Here is a 22,778-nt window from a genome sequence, read left to right as displayed (position 1 = left end):
GACCTGTCCATGCCAGTTAGGCGACAGGTCTGGTTACAGTGGAACCTGAGTATTGGGAAGTAGAGAACCGTGTGTGATGGGGTGCGAGTAGGTGAGGGAGGGGCCTTAAGTGCCCAGTCAAGGAGTTGAGACTCAATATAATGCACAGTGGGGGGATTGTAGCTTTTTTTTTTTTCAGAGAGGTGGTGTGATGAGGGGTGAAGGAGAAGGGTATGGTGTGCTCATCCAATATAGAGCCACGAGGGTCTAGATCAGAACACAGCAGCAGGAATAGAAAAGGAGAAAGAAGGGCCTAGAATTATGGACTAACTGGACTTGGGAGGGAGAAGGAGGAGTCCAAAATGGCGGATTTACAGCTTCAGGAGAGTGCTGGTAGTATGCACAAACCCAGGAGCACTGGAGTGGAAGCCATGTTTTGGGGTAGAGGTTGAGTTTGGTTTTTTTGGTTATAAAGATACAGGCTGTCAGTGGTCAGAGATGCACACAGAGTTCCATTGAGCAGACTGGACTGCTGATAACGAAGGGAGAGCTATTCTCATGGTGGGGACAGACTGAAGGGAGTGAGTGTGGTTGGGTGGCCCCTGAGATCTCCCAGAGAGCAGTGGAAGATCGTGGCCCTAGACTCCACTGGAGATATTTGTGTTAGGAAAAGTGGAGGCAGAGGCAAAAGTTGACTCATATCAAGTGGGCTGGATCTCCACTAAGGGGCAGCTCTGTGTGAGTCCTCACCCCTCAGTGGCCTACACAGCCCCTAGCTGGTGTCCGCTTTCAGCTGCCCCGGGGCAGGAGGGATGATCAGGGCCTCTGAGTGTAAAGGGCCTTGTGCTGGTCTGACCAAACTGGGTGCCTCCTGGCTCCTGTTGAATTAACTGCTTTGTTCTTCTCCTCTTCTTCACTCTCCCAGCTGGTTTGCCTTGTGTGGTCTCTTTAACCATACTTTAACATATTAATGGGTGTTCTCCAAGCCACCTGTCTCCTTCCCAGCCTGTGAGGGGATTTCCAGGAACGGAGGTTCTTCTCCCCATAAAGGCAGACGGTTGAAGCAGGAGCTGCCCCCAAGCTGGCATGCTGCGGAGTGGGGAACCCTGCCAGGAAGCTATAAGTGATTCAGGGACCTGGGACACACCTTTCTCAAAGCTCGGCCCCTGGGGGCCTTCTTCCTGCCTAACCATTTCCCTGGACTCTGTTGCATTTAACGAGCTCTTGGTTTCAGATACATTGTGTCGGGTGGTGAGGCCACTTGCTAACTGGAGCAGGCCAACTAAGACAGCTGGTCCCTTTTAATAGAAAAGCCCCTGGGCCCCAGATGGTGGCCGATTAATACTTTGCCGACTGTTGTTGATTTCTTCTCCTCCTCTCCTTGCTTTTTTGACCTAATGATTCCATTTGCTGTTTTTGCTTAGCTTATCAAGCAACTGGTTGTCTCACCCCAGCTCTGGAAGGTAAACGCACCATTGCATTACATTTCTCTGACTGCTTTTTTTCTTGTGTCTGGGCATTGAGGGGCCTCTGGGTGACTGCTTTTGCACTAACCAGGCTGCATGGGGTGAGGGGAAGGTGGAGGGTGGTTGGGGAGGGTGTGAGAGGGCACTCACATGAGCATGGGTCTCACAGGGGCCAGAGTTGATGCCTGCATGCACCATCTGAAAGGGGTGCTGGGACCCAGAAATAGGCAAGGGTCCCTGAGATGCCTGCAACTGTATCTCTGTGCCCCTGGGAGAGGCACCATGGGACCAGAACAGAGAACCACCAGTCATGTGCCCCATTTCTCCCCGCATCCTAGGCTTTCATGGTTTTTGTAACCACGTATCTAGGTTTGACACCTTATTGTTTATCTTCTAACCATGGCTACTTCCTTAAAAAAAATTTTTTTTTCTCAGTCCCATAAGCTCTCCTTCTGTCATCTCTTTCTCCCAATTTCCCTCTCCTTTGGCTCCTCTCCACCTCTGCAGACTGTGAACCCTGTAAGGTCAGGGAATACCATGTTAGCGTATTCCTGCATTAACTTGTCCTCTGAATCTGCTTCAGAGACAGATCGGGACCTGAACAGGCCCACGGTCCGGGTTTGCCTGTTGAATGACTGTCCTCTTGCCTCCTTAGCTGGGGACAGCTCTCCACCCCTGGCTGAACTGACAATTATGATCAAAATGGGAACGTTTCCTGGCTACTTCCAACCGCTTGGGCTTCATCCCCGACTCTGGTAGATTTGGGGAGAGTTGGCTACAGTTTCTTTACACAGAGAAAGATTTCTGCATAGCTAACTGGTTTCGGAATAGCTAATAATTAGTGCCTACCATGTACGTTTCCTGTGATAGGCAAGAATACTGAGAGACCTTTGTTCTGGGTGGCTCACAGTCTGAAGGGGTAGAAGAGAGGGTATCACAACTAATTCAAAGCAGAGTGTGGTAAGTGCTCAAAAAGAGAGGGTCTTGGAAGTCTACTTAAAGCAAGGTAAATAACCAAACCTAAGGGCAAGGTTAGGTTCCTTTGAACATGTTGAAAACCGGTGGTGATTCTGGTGTTCTATAGAGACACATGATTAGGCTGTGATATCCTTATGAAGTCATAGAATTAGAAGGACCTGGAGGTGTCAGGGTAGGACCAGACCATTTTCAGATGCGTGGACTTCCTGGCTTTCCAGGGCACAGGAAGCAGCAGACTCAGAGTCCATCCCATGTCTGAGTGGTTTGGAAAATGGGAACAGAAAGTGGGTGACATTCAGTAGAATATGATAGTATATGCAGTGACTCTCCCTGTCCCCCCAAATGTACCCCAGATCCACTCTCCTAGAGGACATTCTTCTAGCTATACTTTTCAGCAGTTAATATAGTTAATAATATAGTTAGGACCTAGTCTGGAAAGTTTGAGAAGATAAGCATTCTTTCTTATTCAAAAAAAGTAATGAAATAACATAACTACCTGTTGTTGAATATCTAGTGTGAGCACTGCAAATTTTCTTTTTTTTTATTATTATTATTTTTTTTTTTTTATTTTTTTTGTGATACGCGGGCTTCTCACTTTTGTGGCCTCTCCCGTTGCGGAGCCCAGGCTCTGGACGCGCAGGCTCAGCGGCCATGGCTCACGGGCCCAGCCGCTCCGTGGCATGTGGGATCTTCCCGGACCGGGGCACGAACCCGCGTCCCCTGCATCGGCAGGCGGACTCTCAACCACTGCGCCACCAGGGAAGCCCTGCAAATTTTCTTAAAGCATAATGTTCCTGTTTTCTCACTTACCCAGTAGCTTATTTTCTTAGATCTGTCCAAGCGGCTTCATCCCTAAGAGTCTAAGCTGAATATGAGATCCAGGCTCATGTTCATGAGTAGGGTAGGATTCAAATTATGTCGGGAGGACATAATTAGGTATGTTTTGAATTCGTTGCAAAATCATAGAAGTCTGATTACTTTTGGCATGGCACTTTCCTTTAGAAACTGTTGGTTGGGATTTGGTATTCCCCAAAGTCAGAAATTGCTGCTAGTATGAGAGCAGCAAGAAACGCTTTCAGATGTAATTCCCGAGTGTCAGGGAGTTGATAGTCTAGGTCCTGAAAGACCCTCTATTTTGAATGGATTAAAAGGGGAAGGAGAGGACAGTAAGTTGTAAGAAGACAGTTCTTACAACCATCTAATAGGTTACTTAGGTTCCAGGTGAGAGTGTGGCCAGGGAGTGTTATGGCAGCCTTAACTGCAGTCCTGACTCAAGGGTTCAGGCACGTGAGAAGTTGGGATGCCCTTTCTGGGTAGTCTTTGTTGGGGAGGACTCCTGTCAACTGCTCAAAGGTCCAGGCATCTGCATTCCTGTACAGAAACCATGGCTGGACCCCCTCAGTCCAGAAGTCTTACTTGATTCCAGATACTCTTCCTGGGATGTGACCTTTCTCCTCAAACTCAAGTCCAGAATGATAACCACAGAAATGATAAATTGAATGTGGGGCCCTCCCCACAAAGTAGGCTTTAGCTCCTATTTGCTTGTGTTCCCACAGACTCTTACCTGCCCCTGGTGGAGAGATTACAGGCAGACACACACTGCCCGCGGGCGACTACCCCCTCCTCTGAGGCTCAGAGAAAGGCGGCTCTGAATGATTTGTCTTCCCCCCAACACAGTTTCTCCTGCTCCCCTTCACGTCACCCCTTGCAGTCCTCCCTGCTGCTCACAAGAGGGCGTGTGAGTTGGGAGGGGGAGGAGGGCTGGGCACAGCTTGTGCACCACACAACCTGGCTATGTGGTTACACGTCACGCCTAGGAATGCGTTGTGTCTCTGCTGGCCCATGGAAGGGTTTGGCATGGTGGTTTGCTCGTATGTGCAGGCAGGAGAGGACTGTAAATGCTGAGCAGTGCTGGTGAGTCTGTGCTGGGCTCAGCGAGCGCACAAATGCCCCTGAGTTCTGGAAGATGGACTATCACGAGGGAACTGGAAGCCCTGGCTTTTGCAGTGGTGAATCTGTTTGTGATTTGGCAGTCTTGCTGGTTGGTCCTGGAGCTGCCAGCCATGTATTCACTTGAGCATGTGGATCTAAGGGGGGAGCAAGGGAGCCATGACTGGCTTTCCACTGGAAGTCCATAGCCCTCTTTAGGCTGAGAATTCATTTGAGACTTTCTTTTCTGATACTCCTAGGAGCTAGAGGCCACCATTGGGTCTAGACCCCTGGCATTGACCAGCTTATTCTTTGTCTACTATGGGCCTATGCTCACAATTTCGGGTGCTTTTCTTCTGAGCCTAAGCTTTAGGAGAGGCCCCTGAGCTCCTAGGACCTATGTATACATGGGGTTGGCTGGCTTTTCCCTCTGTGGCATGAATGGAGGCTCTGCTTTGCTGGGGTCTGCATCTCTGAGGCTGGGCCTATCCATGTGTGTGTCTCCCCCATGCACGAGCTTCCCTGGATATGAAAGGTGGAGTGTGAAGCAAGACTCCACAATAAGGATGGAATGGGGGTGCCAGGACTGGTGGTCTGGCATGCTCAGGAGTCTGGTCCGTGGCCAGATGCTGCCTACTGTAATGGGTCTAGGTCAGGATCCCATTCAGCCCCTTGGTAACTTCCCTGCTCCCAACCTGGCCAAGAGGCCTAGGCTCTCTGGAGGAAAGACTTGCCCAGGTGCTGGAGCCATGGCCACGAGATGACGGATGGACATGGTAAGATTTAAGCTGCCTTGGACACCAGGGTGTGGCATAATGCGGTGGAGGTGGGAGAAAGGCTGCTCTGAATAGTTCTTTGCCTTTCCTAGGAGCACCTTCTGCTCCATCATTGCTCAGCTAACAGAGGAGACCCAGCCGCTATTTGAGACCACTCTCAAGTCCCGGGCTGTGTCTGAGGACAGCGACGTTAGATTCACCTGCATCGTCACAGGTAATGAGGCCATCTGTATGATCCATGCCAGGGCTGCTGCACAGATCAGGGTCTAAGGGGGCTGTGGGGACAGGCATGGAGAGGGGTTGACTGTGTGCACAAAACTGTGCAAGTTGACATTTGTCTTCTTAGCTTTCTCTCCAGTTTCATCTCCTTGTGTGGGCTGGGGTCCCTTTCTCCTCCCATTCTGGAGCCACATATACACCCTGCTCTTCTTCAAAACCTGTCTTCTGTAAAGGTTCCTCACCCTCAGGCATACATACACGACTGATGAATCTTATTCCAAGGAAAGAAGCTCTCCAGTCGAAAGAGGTGTTCAAGGCTACTCCTCAAATATCCCCATTTTACAGTTGAGTAGTTTGAAACTTGGGAGTCTCAAGCCTGAGAGACAATAATGTATAGTGATTCTGACTGCAGACCCTGGAGACAGACTGCCTGGCTTGGAATGCTGGCTTGTCCCCTTTCCAGTTATGTGACGCCGAGCACCTCACCTGCAAAGTGGGGACGATAATAGTATGAATACATGCAAAGCATTTGGAATAATACCTGGCATACAGTAAGTACCGTATAAGTGTTAGAAGTGAAGACTATCATGTGTGCATTTCACTGAACTCCGTGGTGGAATTTGAAGCAACAGTTTGGCAGAATAGGAAGCAGAGAGATACTCCTTGGAAGGGAAGGATAAAGGGGTGAGGGTACTGGGAAGCTGGCCCTGGGCATTGTATCCCTCCCCCAAACCTCCCAGCAGTGGCTCCATTGCACTAACCCGACCTGCTTCAGGGCCTGCAGGACTCACCAATGGGTGCCTACCTCTCCCAGCTCTGCAGCCACCAGGTCAAGATTCCCTCCAAGAGCCCATTTTTTTCAGTAAATCAAGGGCGTTGGTGGTTTCCAGCTATGACATGCCCTGATTCTGGGGAACCTGTCTGCCCCAGCCAGCTAAACATCTTCTCTGGGACTGGGTTCCCCTGGGCAGTTTTCACCTTGCCCAGAACCCTCTGTGCTAAAAGCTGAGAACACTTCCGAGGGATGCAGAGATGCACCTGCACCCCTTAACTTTGTACAGCATAACACCTTTTGCAATGTTTATCTGTTTCCACTGTTGTCAAATTCTTACAAAACCCTGTGAAGTCAATGCTATTATTAGTCAAATATTACAAAGGAGGAAACTAGAATAGGTTAGGTGACTTGCCAAAGCCCACAAACCTGGTGAAGAGGAGAAGCTGCTTTTGCTCTCTGCAGCATCTGATGCTGCTTGCTTATGCCTGCTCTGCTATGTTACTGTGCTTCTCTGCTTCCCCTCACTTATCTCCTTTATTTATTTATTTATTTATTTATTGGGGCTTCATCGCTGCACACGGGCTTTTTCTAGTTACGGTGAGCCGGGGATACTCTTGGTTGTGGTGTGCGGGCTTCTCGTTGCAGTGGCTTCTCTTGTTGTGGGGCATGGGCTCTAGGCACACGGGCTTCAGTAGTTGTGGCATGCGGGCTCAGTAGTTGTGGCTCGCGGGCTCTAGAGCGCAGGCTCAGTAGTGTGGCGCACGGGTTTAGTTACTCCGTGGCATGTGGGATCTTCCCAGACCAGGGCTTGAACCTGTGTCCCCTGCATTGGCAGGCGGATTCTTAACCACTGCGCCACCAGGGAAGTCCCTCTAATAGCCTTTTAAAATAACTTTCCACAAGATCATTGCCATCAGTACCCTGTCAGTTACTTTCCTTAGAGACATCCCTATTCTTCTATGTGAACTGGTGGCCTTTTAGGTCTAATACACAGCTGTTATACTGGGTCTTCCCTTTGCCTTTCTTCTGGGTTTGATTCAGTTTCCTGGATCTTATGTCTTCCTTTTTCTTGCCTTCTCTGGCTTTATTGAGCTGCATCCTCCAGTGGCTTCATCAGGTCCCAAAGATGGTACAATAGCAGGAGGCATTCTGATGACAAGCTCTCAAAAACCTATCTCTCCTTTGAGTCATTCTGCTCCAGTATGACTTAGTTATTCTCTGCGTCTGGTACACAGTCATCACCCTAGGATCTCCCTTCATCATCATCCTGTGGATTTCCTTTACCCCTCCTGTAATGGATTTCTTGTTTATTTGTATTCCACATTTGTCTCTTTCTTGATTTACATCCTTGTTTTGGTAGCTTCCTAGGAGGAGTACATGGTAAGTAAATGTTAGACAACTTGTGTCTGAAAATGTCTTTTTTTCCTGCTTTACTCTTGATGGAGAGTTTGGCTAGGTATAGAATTCTAAGTTGAAAATAATTTTCCTTCAGAATTTTGAAAACATTACTACACTGCCTGCTTCCAGTGTTTCTGTTCAGAGCAAGAAGACAGTTTGATTCCTGATTCTGTGCGTGAGACCAGTTTTCTCTCTGGAACTTTTAAGAGTGTTTTGATATTTCATAATGATGTATCTTGTTACGGGTGTCTTCATCCAGGGGCATGCTTGGATGCTTTCAGTCTGGAAACTGATGGCCTTTAGTTCTGAGAAATCTGAGATTATTTTGATGTTGATTTCTTCCCCCTGTTTTATCTGTTCTTTCTTGCTGGAACTCCTGTTATGTGCATATCTGCTCCCCTGGACTCATTCTCTTATTTTCTTATCTTTTCTTCCCTTTCATCTATTTGTCTTTTTGTTCTTTCTGAGATTTCCTCAGTGTTATATTTCAACTTTTCTATTGGGTTTTTAATTTATAAGAGCTCTTTTTTAATCCTTTTCTAAAACATCCTGTTCTTTTCATGAATGTAGTATTTTCTTTTAACTCTCTGAGACTTGTAATGTTAGTTTTCTAAACGTTTCCTGCATGGTTTGTGTTTCTTCGAGTTTGCTTTTTTTCCTCTTTAATTGTTTTGGTCCTTAATCTCCTGTTTATAGGCTTTCCTCAGATATCTAGGAATCTTTGGTTGTCAGATAATGAGTAAGAGCAGGAGAAGTTCTGATTGGAAGTTCTGAGCAAGTAGGAGGGGCCTGAAACCTTGGGTCTTCACTCTAGGGTGATCTGGCCACCACTAGAGTTGGGAACTGACAAAGTGAGTTTCTTTAGTTCCTTCCTCTTGGACTAGCCAGATTCCCTAGTGAGTATTCTTCTAGTCTCTTGCCTGAGTTTTCTGGAAGCTATGCAGATGAGAGGATTGGGTGAGCTCTCAGCATAAAGCATTTATTTATTTTTATTTTTTATTTTTTAAATAAATTTATTTATTATTTACTTTTGGCTGCATTGGGTCTTTGTTGCTGCGTGCGGCTTTCTCTAGTTGCGTCAAGCGGGAGCTACTCTTTGTTGCAGAGCTCAGGCTCTAGGCGCGTGGGCTTCAGTACTTGTGCCTTGTGGGCTCTAGAGTGCAGGCTCAGTAGTTGTGGCGCATGGGCTTAGTTGCTCCGTGGCATGTGGGATCTTCCTGGACCAGGGTTTGAACCTGTGTCCCCTGTATTGGCAGGCAGATTCTTAACCACTGCGCCACCAGGGAAGCCCAAACATTTATTTTATAGATTCGTTTTTCCATAGAATATTCATGCCCTCCACCGAGCTGGCTTACCCTCAGGGCAAAGTTTTACCTTTCCAGTTACTAAACTGCATCTTTGGACATGGTGGGAAGGAGCAGTTAGTTACACAGTGGTATGGAGTGGGTGAGGGGATCCAGAGATCTGACTGTTTTCCACACCTCTTTTTACCTTTCCTTCTTTCCCTTTACCCCCAGTCCCAGAGATATCTGGTTGCCAGTTCCTATACCCTTTGAGGATTTTCTGGTGTTCAAAGGGTAGTTCTCTGTTTCTCATTGGGTTAAGCTGTCTTGGGTCTGCTAAGTCAGTTTCTACTTGTCCATCTGCTTTCCAGCTTTCAAAATGTTGTTGCTCCTGTTGCTCTCCTTGCCCTTATTCTCCCATTTTTTAGTGGCTATATATATACTACATATATATACACACACACATATATACACACACTTTTTTTTTTTAATAAAAAAATCTCATTAGTGTAGCTTAGTGGGTTTGGGTGAGAGAGTGAAAATAGGTGGTATGCTCATGCTGCCTTTTTACCTAGAAGCCTGGCAAGTTCCTTATCATCTTTCAAGGCCTAGCTCAAACAGCTCATCCTCCAGGAGGTCATCTCCAGCATTTCCACAGAGAGCTCTTGCTCTGTCTTTCACAGTACAGCTTCTTGGTCCATACATCTCTCTCCCCAGTGAGACCGTGAGATCTGGGGGATAGAGCACACACCTGACACATCGTGCCTCTGGAGTAGGCACGAAGAAGGCGCCCAGTACATATTTGCCAGTATGACCACAGTGACCCTGACTGTGTGGACAGCAAAATCAGTGTCTTTTCCACTTTCCGCATTGCCTGTTCATTGCAGCTGCAGCTTTGGTGCCTTGACAACAGCAGCTGCTCTGGGGGCCTCCCTCCTTTCCTTCTTCCATTCTGTCCTTTGTAGCCATGGACTCTGAGAGCAACATGCTGAAGTTGACATGAGTCTGACTTACAGAGTCTTGGAGTATTTTACTGGATGCCCCCAAGGTCATCATGGGAGTAAGCTTTTCCTTGTCTCAAGCCCAACTCAAAGGAACAAACTTTTATCCCCTCAATTGCCATAATACCCATGTCTCATGATGACCAGCCAGGCCCGTGGTCTTCTGCTCAGGAGCACCTGCCATGATGAGATCTACGACTCTGCTGAGCAAGGCTGTAAGATTTCTAGGGCTCTAGCTATCTCTAACATCCACACCTTAGTCCACTGTCGTACCTAGTTCCCTCCTCCCCGCTCCTCATCCCCACGTATATAAAAAAAATCTCAGGTTACCTGAGTCTTTTGTAGCAGATTAAGAAAGAAGTCTGTGTGATCACCATAGTACACTGTAAATAAGCCTTTCCCAATTAACAAGGAGAAAAGGTAGACTGTAAGAGAGGGGCCAGGGGGAGGGGAAAGCATTATGCAGAAAGATCAGAGAACAAAGGAAACAGGGCTAGAAACTGGGTCTCCCCTCCGCCCCCATCTGGAATGGAGGATGGTGGATGGGTGTATGGCTCAGACTGGCCTTTGTATGAGACTGGTGTGGTGATCCTGGCTCGTCCCATGGAGGTAGAGTGACCTCACTTCCTCCCACCCTGCTGGTAGCACTCCTTGAATGAGGTTGTGATGAGTCAGTCTAAGCAGGGCCCTGCCAGGAGTAGGTGATGCTTTCGTGGTGGGTCAGGACCTAGTCCAGGTGAGGAAGAAGAGTCTGTGCCAGTGCCCCTGCTGGCTGAGCTCTGAGGGAAGCCCTTTGGGACTTGGAGAAGTGGTATATGACCCTGGGGTTCTCCCCTCTCAGAGTGGGCCTATGGGGGATAGCAGGCCTTGACTGGACCTTCTGGCTCCTGTCTCCCCCAGGGGCCCCTCTGGCCAGAGTGCAACTGTCCTCCTTGAGGCTGCCCATCTCTGTCCAGCATGGTGACCCCTTTCCCCCACTCTCCTCAACTCTGTTGTAGATTCTCTGTTAGCCTGTGTGTGTGTGTGTGTGTGTGTGTGTGTGTGTGTGTCAGGCCAACTGGACAGAGGGACTTAGCCTTTAGACAGAACCAAGTTCTTGAAGAAACTCTTTTTAGAGAAATAAGGCTAAGATAATGACTGCTGGGGGCAGAAGCTTACATATTAGTCCCAGAGTCCCCAGTGGAAAGAGCAGTGGAATAAGGAAAAGGACACCAAGGGCTTTGTCATGTGCCAGCTGTGTGACCCTGAGTAAGTTACTTGATTTCTCTGAGTCTCATCTTCCTTTTGTGTAAAAGGAAGGGATTGTGTAAAAGGGATTCAAACACCTGCCTTACCTGTTTTATAGAAGAGAGGGATTTGAATTTTGGCTCTTCTGTGTACCAGCTGGATGACTTTGGGCAGGAGCTTTAATTTCCTCTTCCTTAAATTGAGGATTAATAACAGTACATTCCTCATAGGATTTATGAGAGGATTAGATGAGATAATACATGAAAAATGTACAGGTCAGCATCTGGCATATAGTAAGTCTTCATTGAATGTTCACAATTGTTTTCACGGGTTTGTTATGAAGACCAAATGAAATTCTATATTTGAAAGCTCTTTGAAACCTCTAAATTTACATTCACCATTATTCTTCTCCTGAATCTGAGCTTCTCCCAAATGGGAATGGTGAGGATGAGGCTGTAAGTCTCCAAGCTGAGTTCTGGACTCAGGCCTGCTGGCCGTGGAGCAGAGGTGTCAGTGCAGGAAGGGGAAGAGGGAAGGCCTCAGGCTTCACTGCTGCTGTGGGCTCCCCTGGTCAGGACCAAGTGTGTGTGTGTGTGCGTGTGCACGCGCGGGCACGTGTGCGTGCCAGCCTGTGGGCACACACGGGCACACTTGTGTGTGCAGCTGGGAGTGAAGGACCTCCCTTGCTTTTGTGTGTTTCAGAATACAGTTCGTATTACCCAGGGGACAAAGAAATGTTTTCTCCCCGAATAAAGTTGTTTCCAGAATCCATTGTTGCCGTGGAGCCCTAAGCTGTCAGGTTGGCCGCCACCTAGTGAAGAGGCACCAAAAGGTGGCATGGGGGCTGAAGCCCCAGCCTTGTGGCTGTGGGGTCCGTTCAGCGTTCCCTTCTTGCCCCATCCCTGCCCTGTCTCTACAGCCTGACTGGACTCGGATGCCCTGGAGGCTGAGGCCTGACTGGGCAGATCATGGGGCAGGGAGGCTCTGAGCCGGGCCCTTGTAGGGATGAGATCACCCCATGGGATGGTGAGGACACGCACGGTGATGTAACCAAGGGCCTTAGCTCACTGTGGAAACATGGAGCTCGCTTTACAGTCAGGGCTGCCCAGAGTTTATTCCTGGCTGACCCAGCTGCAACCTCACCTCCCTTGCTCCCTACTCCTGTACACAGTCCCCAGTGTGCCCTCTGCTTTCCACCCCACACTCCACTGTTGTGGTTCCTTTGTCATGCATGCCCTTCCCACTCACCTCTTGTTTGCTCACTTATTCTCTTCCTCATTTACTCACTCATCCAGCAGATTTTTATTTTTATTAAGTAACTACCCTGTGCCAGGTGCCATCTTAGGTGGTAGGGATATGGAAGTGAAGGAGAGACGATGCTGACTCACATGGGACATAAGTCTAGGAGGGGAGACAGACAAGGGGATAGTCAGTTACAGTATTGTGATTAGTGCTATGAAGGGGAAGTACAGGCACTGAACACACGTTTTCTGAAATTCTACCCACTCTCATAGCCATTTCAAAAGCTGCTCATGCCATAAAGCCTTTCCTGATTCCCCAGCCAGAGGTGCTTGTTCCCTTCTCTGTACCCTGAGCCGTTAGTGCATTGCTTCATTCATTCACCTATAAATATTCAACGAGTGTTGATTCCATACCAGGCACTATTTTAAGAACTGGGGACATAGCAGAATGACACGGACAAGTCATGGAGCTGTTCTTTCCCCAGGGAGTTGGAGAAGATGGATGTAAACCAACAACCCCATCGGGGTATAATATGTCAGGCAGCAATGCATTCTATGAAGAAAAAGAAACATAGTAAGAGGGCTAAGAATTTCCAGGGAGACAGAGTCGCTGTCTCACACGGGGTGGTAAGGAAGGCCTCTCCAAGGAGGTAACGTGTGAACAGAGGCGGGAGGAATCCAGATGTGATTCTCACCTGCTGTTAAAGGCCAGCCAGCAGAGCCGTGTGGCAGGGGTACCGCAGGCAAGGCAGAGAGCGGGAGGAGCTGAGGCCGGTGCGCTAGCGCGGCCCACGTCGTGAGGGCCTTAATGACATGGGAGCTACTAGGGTGTTTTGAGCAGAGGAGTGCTATCACTTGACTTTATTTACTTCATTTTATTTGTTTTTGTTTTTGCTTGTTTGTTTGTTTTTGCGTTACGCGGGCCTCTCACTGTTGTGGCCTCTCCCGTTGCGGAGCACAGGCTCCGGACGCGCAGGCTCAGCGGCCATGGCTCACAGGCCCAGCCGCTCCGCGGCATGTGGGATCTTCCCGGACCGGGGCACGAACCCGTGTCCCCTGCATCGGCAGGCGGACTCTCAACCACTGCGCCACCAGGGAGGCCCCTATTTACTTCATTTTAAAAGGCTCACTCTGGCTGTGCTGAGAATGGGCTGAAGAGAGGCCAGGATGGAAGTAGTGAGATCAGCAAGGAGGTTGTTGCAGAAACTGAGGTGTCAGATGATGGTGATGGACCAGGTTGGTGGCGGGGAATGGCAAGAAGTGATCAGATGCTGGATACAGTCTGGAGGAAGGGCCCATAGAATCGTCTGATGGAGTGGACATGAGGAAAAGAAAAGAATAAGGGATTGCCTCCAGGTTTTTGGCCTGAGCCAAGTTAGAAGGATGAATTTGCCGTTTACTGATATATGTGGGACTTGGCTTGGAGAGGGGAATAAGGAGCTTGGTTTGGAACTTGTTAAGTTTGATACCTATTAGACCTCCAAGTGGAGATGTCAGGTATGCAGTCAGAAATAAGAACCAGGAGTTCAGGGGAGGTCTGGGCTAGAGATACAAATTTGGGCGTCAGGAAGATACAGCTATTTAAAGGCTGCAGGACAGGATTAGATCCCCTAGGTTTTATGGTTAGAGAATGGAAAATGGTTCTGAGGCCTGAGCCCTGGCCTATCTAACACTTATAGTCTTAGGTGGTGATGGTGGGGGAGTGGCGGAAGAAAGAGATTAGGAAAAGTGGCCAGTGGAGTAGGAAAGGCACCCAGAAGGAGTGGCATCCAGGAGCAAGTGAGGAAAAGGTTTCAAGAAGGAACGGTCAGTGCTGATAGATCGGGTAGACGAAGCTTAAGAAACACTAGTGGACTTGGCGATGTGTGACTCATGGGTGACCTTGCCAAGAGCAATTCTGGTGTAGCGGTGGGTACAAAAGCCTGATTGGAGGAGGAGGAGTGAAGACAGTGAATACAGACAACTCTTTCAAAGAATTTCTCTATAAAGGAGAGAATAGAGAGATGAGGACAGGAGCTAATGGGGGACGTGGGGTCAAAGAAAGTTCTTTTAAAAGAAGGGAGACAGTACAGAGGCTTGTATGCTGATGGGGATGATATAAGAGAGGAAAAGCTTGATGATGCAGGAGAGGAGGAATGATTGTTGGAGAGATGTCCTTGATGGGCAAGAGGAGCTGGGATGCAGTGAGGGTGTCTTTAGACAGGCATGGGGGTAGTGTATCCATAGACAGTAGGGAAGACAGAGAATGTGTACCCAGATACAGGTGCATCCCTCCTTTGTGTGGAGACCTGTCTTATCTTTTCTATAGTACAGTCGGTTCCCTGAGAGCAGAGAGCTATTTGTCAAGCTCCTATATCTTCATAACCCTTGCTTGGCAGTCAGCACACATCTAATCTATATGTATTTAAGGGAATATATGTTAGGAGTCTTTAATTTCTAATAAACATTGCAAATTAATTGGAGTCAGCTTAAGAAATGAAGCAGAATTTTTTGGTAAGGCTTAGATTGGCTTCTTATGGAATTGACAACTAGGAATGTAGCTGTGCCCAGGCAAGGAATGGAGCCAGTATTTGGAAGGATACTGGGACTCTCTCTGTCTTCTTTTTTTAATTTTGGCTGCACTGGGTCTTCGTTGCGGCGTGCAGGCTTCTCTCTAGTTGTGGTGTGCAGGCTCAGTTGCCCTGCGGCATGTGGGATCTTAGTTCCCTGAACAGGGATCGAACCCACGTCCCCTGCATTGGAAGGTGGATTCTTAACCACTGGACCACCAGAGAAGTCTCTCTCTCCTTTGTTCTTATTCTATCCTGAACATCAACTTCAGTTTCCATCTCACTGTCGACCAGCTTTGTCTGCTTCTCAGTCCATGTGACAGAATATAGCTGTACCCCTTCCAACTTATTTCCAGACACTAGGGTAGACTGTCTCTAAGTTCCAATTCCCAAATACTAGGTCAAAGAATTGGATTAGATTAACTGATTATGTGTCCATTACTGGACAAATCACCCAAGTGTCCAGGGAGGAAGGGACATGTGATTTTTACAGTTGGAAGCTCTTTGTGAGTGGGGCTGGAAGTCCAGAGAGGAGGGGCTGGGAAGATACCTCAGTCAGTTTCACAGTAGTGAATGGATGGGAAGGTAGGTGTGGATGGGTGGATGGATGGATGGATGTTTTAGCTGTGTCATCAAATAATACTAACAGCTCAGGAACCTGGAATGAGAGAAGGAGGGCTCTTGGCAGCGGTGTTGATGTTGGGTATTGGTGAGAGACCTCCGAGGATAGAGCCGTTACTACCGCTGAGGATGTAGAACAGGCCACTGAAGAAAGGAAGCTTATTAATACCAGCCAAAGCTTTCTGGAAACTCCTTGCTTCCCTTCTTACCAGAAGCTAGGAAGTTTCTCCTCTATATTTGCCTTCCAGCTGCTGAAGGGGAACAGTTTCAGGCTTTGACAGGGCCTAGCTTCTAAAAATAAGCTGAGCCATATGATAGCCCTCTTCTTCCTACAAGCCCCGGGGGCAGGTGGGCCAGTCCAGTCTCTTCAGGTGGTCTGGGGAAGCCATGGCATCCTGTTCTCTCCTCCCACTACTTTGGAACTGGTCTCCCTGCAACCCAATCTCCTGCTTCCCTCTTAGGATACCCAGAGCCACAGGTGACCTGGTACAAGGATGACACAGAGCTGGACCGCTACTGTGGCTTGCCAAAATACGAGATCACTCATCAGGGCAACTGCCACACACTGCAGCTCTACAGGTGAGGGAGAGGGGCCTGTTCTGCTCTCTCTGCCCTCCTGAAGGTCCTATGGCCCAAGTCTGTCCTTAGAAATGGAGTCAGCTGGATGAAGACGCCCAGGCAGGATCTGGGGGTGGAGGCGGGGTTCTGCAGCTAAGCTGAGCCACCTGCTGAAGCGTGTCTGCCTGCCAGTGTCTGGGATCTCCTGAGGCCAGGGCGGGAGTATTTCTGACAGCCAGAGAGCTGAGTGTAACCAGAGGGGATCCTGACCCATAGCAACATTTTCCATGAGGTCAGCTTCCCAAAAAAGCTCCTGTGTCATCCTTACTTCACAAGGGGCCGTGTGGGTCACCTGCTTCTGAAGGGAGCTCTCCTGGGCCCCAAGTCTAATCAGTCCTGGAACAGCATGACCTTGGCCAGCTCCCACCCTCTTGCCAGCCTCAGTTTCCTCAGCTGTAGTGGGGAATTTTGGAGGCGGTGCTGTCGGAGGTGGGGCGTGGCAGTCGAGGTGGGGCGTGGCAGTCGGGGCAGGGCTGGCAGTGGTTGGGGCGGGGCGCTCAATTCTGCGAGGCTCTGGCTGCGAGGACTGGGGGCTCTCACCTCCCATCTCATGCTCCTGCCTCTAGGTGTCAAGAAGAAGATGCCGCCATCTACCAGGCCTCTGCCCAGAATGCCAAGGGAATTGTGTCCTGCTCGGGGGTCTTGGAGGTGGGCACCATGACCGAGTACAAGATCCATCAGCGCTGGTTCGCCAAGCTGAAGCGCAAGGCTGCGGCAAAGATGCGTGAGATCGAGAAGAGCTGGAAGCACGGGAAGGAGGCCGTGGAAGAGGCCGACACCCTGCGCAAGCTTAGCCCCGACCGTTTCCAGCGGAAGCGGCGGCTGAGTGGGGCCGAGGTGCCAGTCCCCTCGGACCCCACCCGGGAGGTCGAGAATGGGACACCGGTGGCTTGGCAGGAGGGAGAGACGGAGCCTGGTCAGCACCCAGGTTTGGGCCTGATCAACAGTTTTGCTTCTGGAGAGGTGACCACCAATGGGGAGGCTGCCCCTGAGAACGGGGAAGCTGGGGAGCATGGCCTGTTGACATACATCTGTAAGGCCATGGAGCTGGGGCCTCAGAGAGCCCCCCAAAAGGAGTCTGGGGCCAAGAAGAAAAAGAAAGATGAGGAACCTAAGCAAGGTGTGCGGAAGCCAGAAGTAGAGAGGGCAGCTCGAAGCCACCGTTCCTCTGAAAACTGTGTCCCCAGTTCAGACAAGCCTGACTCCTGTGGGACACAGGGGCCCATGGACATGGAGCAGGTTCAGACCCAGCCCAGGGGCAGGGCCGCACAAGGGCCTGTATCCTCTGGAGCAGATGGCACCAGGAAGCCAGCCTCTGCTGTGGGTACTCAAGACCAGGCCCAGAATGCCCCTGTCCCAGGCCCAGACCAGGAAGTGTATTTCTCCCTGAAGGACATGTATCAGGAGAGCACCCAGGCAGACAAGCCTCAGGGGGAGGAGGGGGCCCAGACCCCCAGTGTGAGGACACCTGGAGAGATGCCCTCAGGGAAGGTATCCAGCAAAGCCAGAGGTGAGAGGGAGCCTGCTGTCCCTGGCCAGCCCACGCCCTCAGCCCCCGAGCAGACTAGGCCCTTCAACAGGAAGAGATTTGCTCCTCCGAAGCCCAAAGGGGAGCCCACCACCAGCTGCAAGCCTGATTCTTCCCCAAGTCAAGATTCAGAACCTGGGGCTCAGAGCTCAGGGAAGGCCCCACCTCAGGCCTCTGCCCAAGTGCCCACACCCCCCGCCCGGCGGAGACACAGCACCCAGGATAGCCCCCTGCAGGGGCAAGCAGGCCACAGGACTCCAGGAAAGGTAAGTGTGGGTGTTGGGTGCCTGGAGGCCGCTCGGGAAAGATGACCTCATGGAAACTGTTGCTGCAACAGCTCGGCAGCCAGTGAGCAGTGGGATATTTATAGAAGGGAGTGGGGTGAGGTGGAGTGCTGGCCAGGAGCAGGGGACCACAGGCCTGGGCCTCACCCCAGGCAGTCCCCAGATGCCAGGCGTGTGGGCAGCACAGCCTGACTGTGACCATCTCCTCTGACAACATGGAAGTTCACTGCCAAGGGGACTATGTCGCAGAGGGGGGTGGAGGAAGAGGATGTTCTTTGGGGAGGAAAGAGAATGGGGAGACTGAGGAGTGCTCTGTAGTGTGCAGTGAGCCTTGACCTGGATGCTGATTAGAAGACTGAAAAAATATCCACTGTCCAGAAAATTCTGACTTGATCTGGGGTTTTATCTAAGCTTTCGGAGTCAGGTATACCTATGTGCAAATCTGACTATCCTTAACATTGTGTGATCTTGGGCAAGTCATAAAACCTTAATAAAAACAGTGCCTACTTCATAGGGCTGCTGTGAGAATCAGAGTGCTTGGCCCAGGGCTTGGTGCGTGCTAAGAACGAAATAAACGGCAATAGGTCTGAGACATTACAGTGGTGGGAGGTAGAGGCAAACTGTTTTCCCTGAGAACAGGAGCGCTGGCATTCTTCTGGGGATCAGGTAGCCAACAGAGGACAGAGGTTTTGTGTGGAGACGGGAGGGGAGGGCATCCAGGTGGCAGCATTAAGGAGTTTGATGGGGAGAGGGGGCAGGGGAAGAGGGAAGAGGGGAGCGGGATTGAGAGGATTAACAGAAGGGAAACAGTTGATCCCGTTTGGTCAGCGTTTCATGTTTCAGGGGCAGAGGGCAGGCAGTATTTCACAGGAGTGTAGAGAGAAGGAGTGTTTTAGAGTGGGGCAGAAGGAAAAAGTGTATCAAGACTGGGGGTGGGTTGGATAAAATAGATGGGATGTACTTATACTAAGAAATGATTGGTTGTGGGCTTCCCTGGTGGCCCAGTGGTTGGGAGTCCGCCTGCTGATGCAGGGGACACGGGTTCGTGCCCCGGTCCGGGAAGATCCCACATGCTACGGAGCGGCTAGGCCCGTGAGCCATGGCCGCTGAGCCTGTGCGTCCGGAGCCTGTGCTCCGCAACAGGAGAGGCCACAGCAGCGAGAGGCCTGCGTACCGCCAAAAAAAAAAAAAAAAGAAATGATTGGTTTTTTGTCTGAAATTCAAATTTAACTGGGTGTCCTGTATTTCTCTTTGCTAAATCTGGCAACCCCAAGTGGAGACAGCATTTTGGCGGGAACTAAGATGAAATTGTTTCTTGGGGCAGAGGAAGCAGGAGCATGGGTCCCAGGAGACAGGAGGAGCAGCTGAAAGCAGTGTTTCACAGGGGTCAAGGCAGAAGACAGACGGCTTCTTGGAACAGTGAAGGGAAACATGAGGGACAAGCTGCTGCGGTACCTCCTGGAGGGCAGTGGGAAAAGGATGCTTCCTGGAGAACAGGGAGGGGCTGCCTTTCCCACAGAGAGAGCTGTCATGGGGGCAGGAGGGAGAGACCAGTTTCAAGGGTGGCCAGGGGAGATGGTTTTATTTCAGTGTGTGCTGAGGGTACTGAGGTTAGTCTGTGGGGACGGTAGTTCAGAGGTCTTTGGAGTGGGGTGAACCTCAAACTAGACTCTCTGAATCTGTCCATGACTCTCAGCCCCTCATGCCTGGTCTCAGGAGATTTCAGCAGCTGCAGTGGTGAGTTCCTAGGAGCCCAGATGGGGCCACTCCACATGCGGACAGCAGGGCATATGGTAGGGATGGCCCTCCTGGGCCCCTAGGGAGCACATTTGGGAAGAGATCTGGCTGGCGGCCAAGTCTGTGAGTGAATCTGGCTTCTGTGCCCACAGCGGCAGGGAATACCACAGCCAGAATGGCTGCATCCTCCTGACAAGGCCCTCCTTGCCTCTCGCAGGTGGGACAAATGGGCTGGGGCCCTGCAGGCACAGGAGAGGCTGTCTGTAGAGGTTCTGCTGTTCCTGCAAAGAGCTTGTGTGGCCTTTTTTTTTTTTTTTAGTACTTAAAAAAATTGTGAAATGTATCATACATGTGAAAAATGCATTTAACAACTATATGTATTTTTGAAGCTGTTGCTTTTTAGTAGCTGAATTTGATTGGTTTTTCGTATTCTCATTCTACCAAATCTTTTTAAAAAAATCTTATTTTTTGATTATGAAAGAAACACATGGCCATAGTAAAAAATATGGGGGAAAATTCTAAAAACTGAAAGGAAAAAGTAGAAATTCACCTATAATTCTACCATCCAAAGACATCTTGATATATCTACCAATTTTTCTGTATATGTATTTTTTTTTTTTTTTTTTTTTTTGCTGTATGTGGGCCTCTCACTGTTGTGGCCTCTCCCATTGCGGAGCTCAGGCTCCGGACGCGCAGGCTCAGCAGCCATGGCTCACGGGCCTAGTTGCTCCGCGGCATGTGGGATCTTCCCGGACCGGGGCACGAACCCGTGTCCCCTGCATCGGCAGGCGGACTCTCAACCACTGCGCCACCAGGGAAGCCCTGTATATGTATTTTATTATTTTAAAATTTGATTTACATTGTTATTCTGATTCAGTTTTATATTCTGCTTTCGTTACTTCTCATTATTTCATGAGCAGTTTTTCATGGTTCCTGAAAATTATCTGAAAAACTTCATTTTTTGTGGTTATGTAAGATGACACAATATGCATATTTTAACCATTTTTCTTCAATAGTGTTTATGCTTTTCTTCCTTATTCCAAGGTTAGTTAAATATATATCTGTATTTTTATAATTTTTGTTTGAATTCCTTCATTTGACTTTTAAATTAATCTGGAATTGATTTGGGTGTATAGCATAGTATCAATCTCTAGCTCAATTTTTGGTTAGTAAGTAATTTCCCCCAAATTCAACCTTTTCCTATTAGTTTGTGATTCTTTCTTTATACACTAATTTTATACCCACTAAAGCCTATTTTAGTTCCCATATATACATCTATCATAATCCATTAATCTGTTTGTTGATTCTTACAACAAGATGATCTCATTTTAATTGTTGTAGCTTTCATTTCTGGCAGGGCAGCTCTCTTATACTTCTTTTAAAACATGTTTCAGCTCTTCTCTCTTGTTTATTCCTCTAGGAAAACTTTAGAATCATTGTTTGAATTTTTCCAAACTCCCAGATAACATTGTTTTTTACCTTGTATCCTTATATTCACCATTTAAAAAAACTACATTTTCAAAAAAGTGATGAATTATTTTTACAAGATCAAAAGCATATTACATCCTTTCATGGAAGACTAGTCAGATTTGAATTTTGAATGGTCTTTTAGTAAAATTTGTTAGGTTTATATTTTTAAATATAAATAGCTTGATCGAGGTATAGTTTATACACCAATAATAGTCACCTATTTAAAATGTACAATCCAATGTACACAATTCACAGTTGTACAGCCATTACCACAATCCGGTTTTAAAACATTTCCATCACCCTGAAAAGATCCTTGTTCCTTTTTTGCAGTTAATCCTTGTTCCCACCCCCACAACCAGGCAACCACTAATCTGCTTTCTGTCTCTATACCATTGGTATTTTGATTGAGATTGCATTAAGTATCTTTACATATAAGAATTAATTTGGAAATATCAATATCTTAGTATTTAGCTTTCTTATCCAGGAGCATGATATTTTTTTCTATCATTCAAGCCTTCTTTCTTCTTTCTTTTTTTATTTTTAAATTAAAAAAAAAGTTTTGGCCGCACCACACAGCTTGCGGGATCTTAGTTCCCTGACCAGGGATTGAACCCAGGCCCTTGGCAATGACAGCGCAGAGTCCTAACCACTGGACATTCCCTCTTATTTTTTTTTTTAAGCTCTCTTATTTTCTCCATATGGGTCCAGCATGCCTCTTGTTAGCGTTAGATATTTTAAAGGCCTCTACTTCTGGGATATGCTGCTGCTGCTTCCCTACGCTGTCTTGATTTCCTTTCCTGGAAATAAGGGGTATCTCTGACAGCTCAAGTTAGGCTTTCATCTTGGATATGGATGAGGAGCAGATGCTAAAACTGAGGCCTCTTGGGTTGTTAACAATGTCCAGAGGGCTTCCCTGGTGGCTCAGTGGTTGCGAGTCCGCCTGCTGAAGCAGGGGACACGGGTTCGTGCCCTGGTCCGGGAAGATCCCACATGCCTCGGAGCAGCTAGGCCCGTGAGCCATGGCCGCTGAGCCTGAACATCCGGAGCCTGTGCTGGCCACAACAGTGAAAGGCCTGCATACCACAAAAAAAAAAAAAAAAAAAAGAATGTCCAGAGACCCTCTCCTTGAACCCAGCCATGCTATTCAGGGAGCTCTTTCCCTGGGCAGAAGCAGTCTTGCTTAAGGTACTTAGTGAATGGGAACTGGCCTTCAGTGTCCTCAAAGGCTACTTTTTAGTGCGCTAACCTGAGATCTTCTCTGAGACTGGCTTAGATCTCTGGAGCTGAGGTACAGGAGCATGGGGATATGGTGGAATGTCCCATCTGCCCAAATCCTCAGAGTGGGTGGTATAGACATGAGAGGGCTCTGCTGAACATCTTGAGACCTCACAGTACTTTACATCCTGTATGTCCTGAGGATGATCATCTCAATATGCGGAGAATCCCCTTGCATAATTAGGGTGCTTTGGTTTTCAGAGACTACGTGAATATAAGTATTTTCTGAGAGCTGTTGAAGGGAGGGGGGCTTGAGGAGAGACATGATCGTTGCCTTAAGAAATTATCTAATGAATCCAGGGGATTAGACTTGCACCAAACCATAAGCGCCAAGAGGCTGTGGAGAATGTTATTGCAGTAGGTTTCTAGGGATGGAGAGTGGGGTGGTCTGCAGTTACGAGAGAAGGCATCTGGGAAGAGGCTG

General features: G+C 48.7%; 1 protein-coding gene across 1 annotated transcript in view; it reads left to right on the top strand.

Moving 5' to 3' along the window:
- ALPK3 (alpha kinase 3) overlaps positions 1–22,778 on the top strand; it is a gene marked incomplete at its 5' end in the record, with an annotated part of 49,058 nt that overhangs the window by 3,912 nt on the left and 22,368 nt on the right. The window contains 3 exons of the mRNA XM_081227920.1: positions 5,221–5,342; positions 15,904–16,021; positions 16,627–17,854. Of these exons, the coding sequence (XP_081084046.1) occupies positions 5,221–5,342; positions 15,904–16,021; positions 16,627–17,854 (1,468 nt within the window). The remainder of the gene's footprint in view (positions 1–5,220; positions 5,343–15,903; positions 16,022–16,626; positions 17,855–22,778) is intronic.

This window comes from Mesoplodon bidens, assembly GCF_964165515.1.
Source record: "Mesoplodon bidens genome assembly, chromosome: 3".
NCBI lineage: Eukaryota > Metazoa > Chordata > Mammalia > Artiodactyla > Ziphiidae > Mesoplodon > Mesoplodon bidens.
Note: the sequence above shows the minus strand (reverse complement) of the source record. Positions and strands in the feature narration are given on the sequence as shown.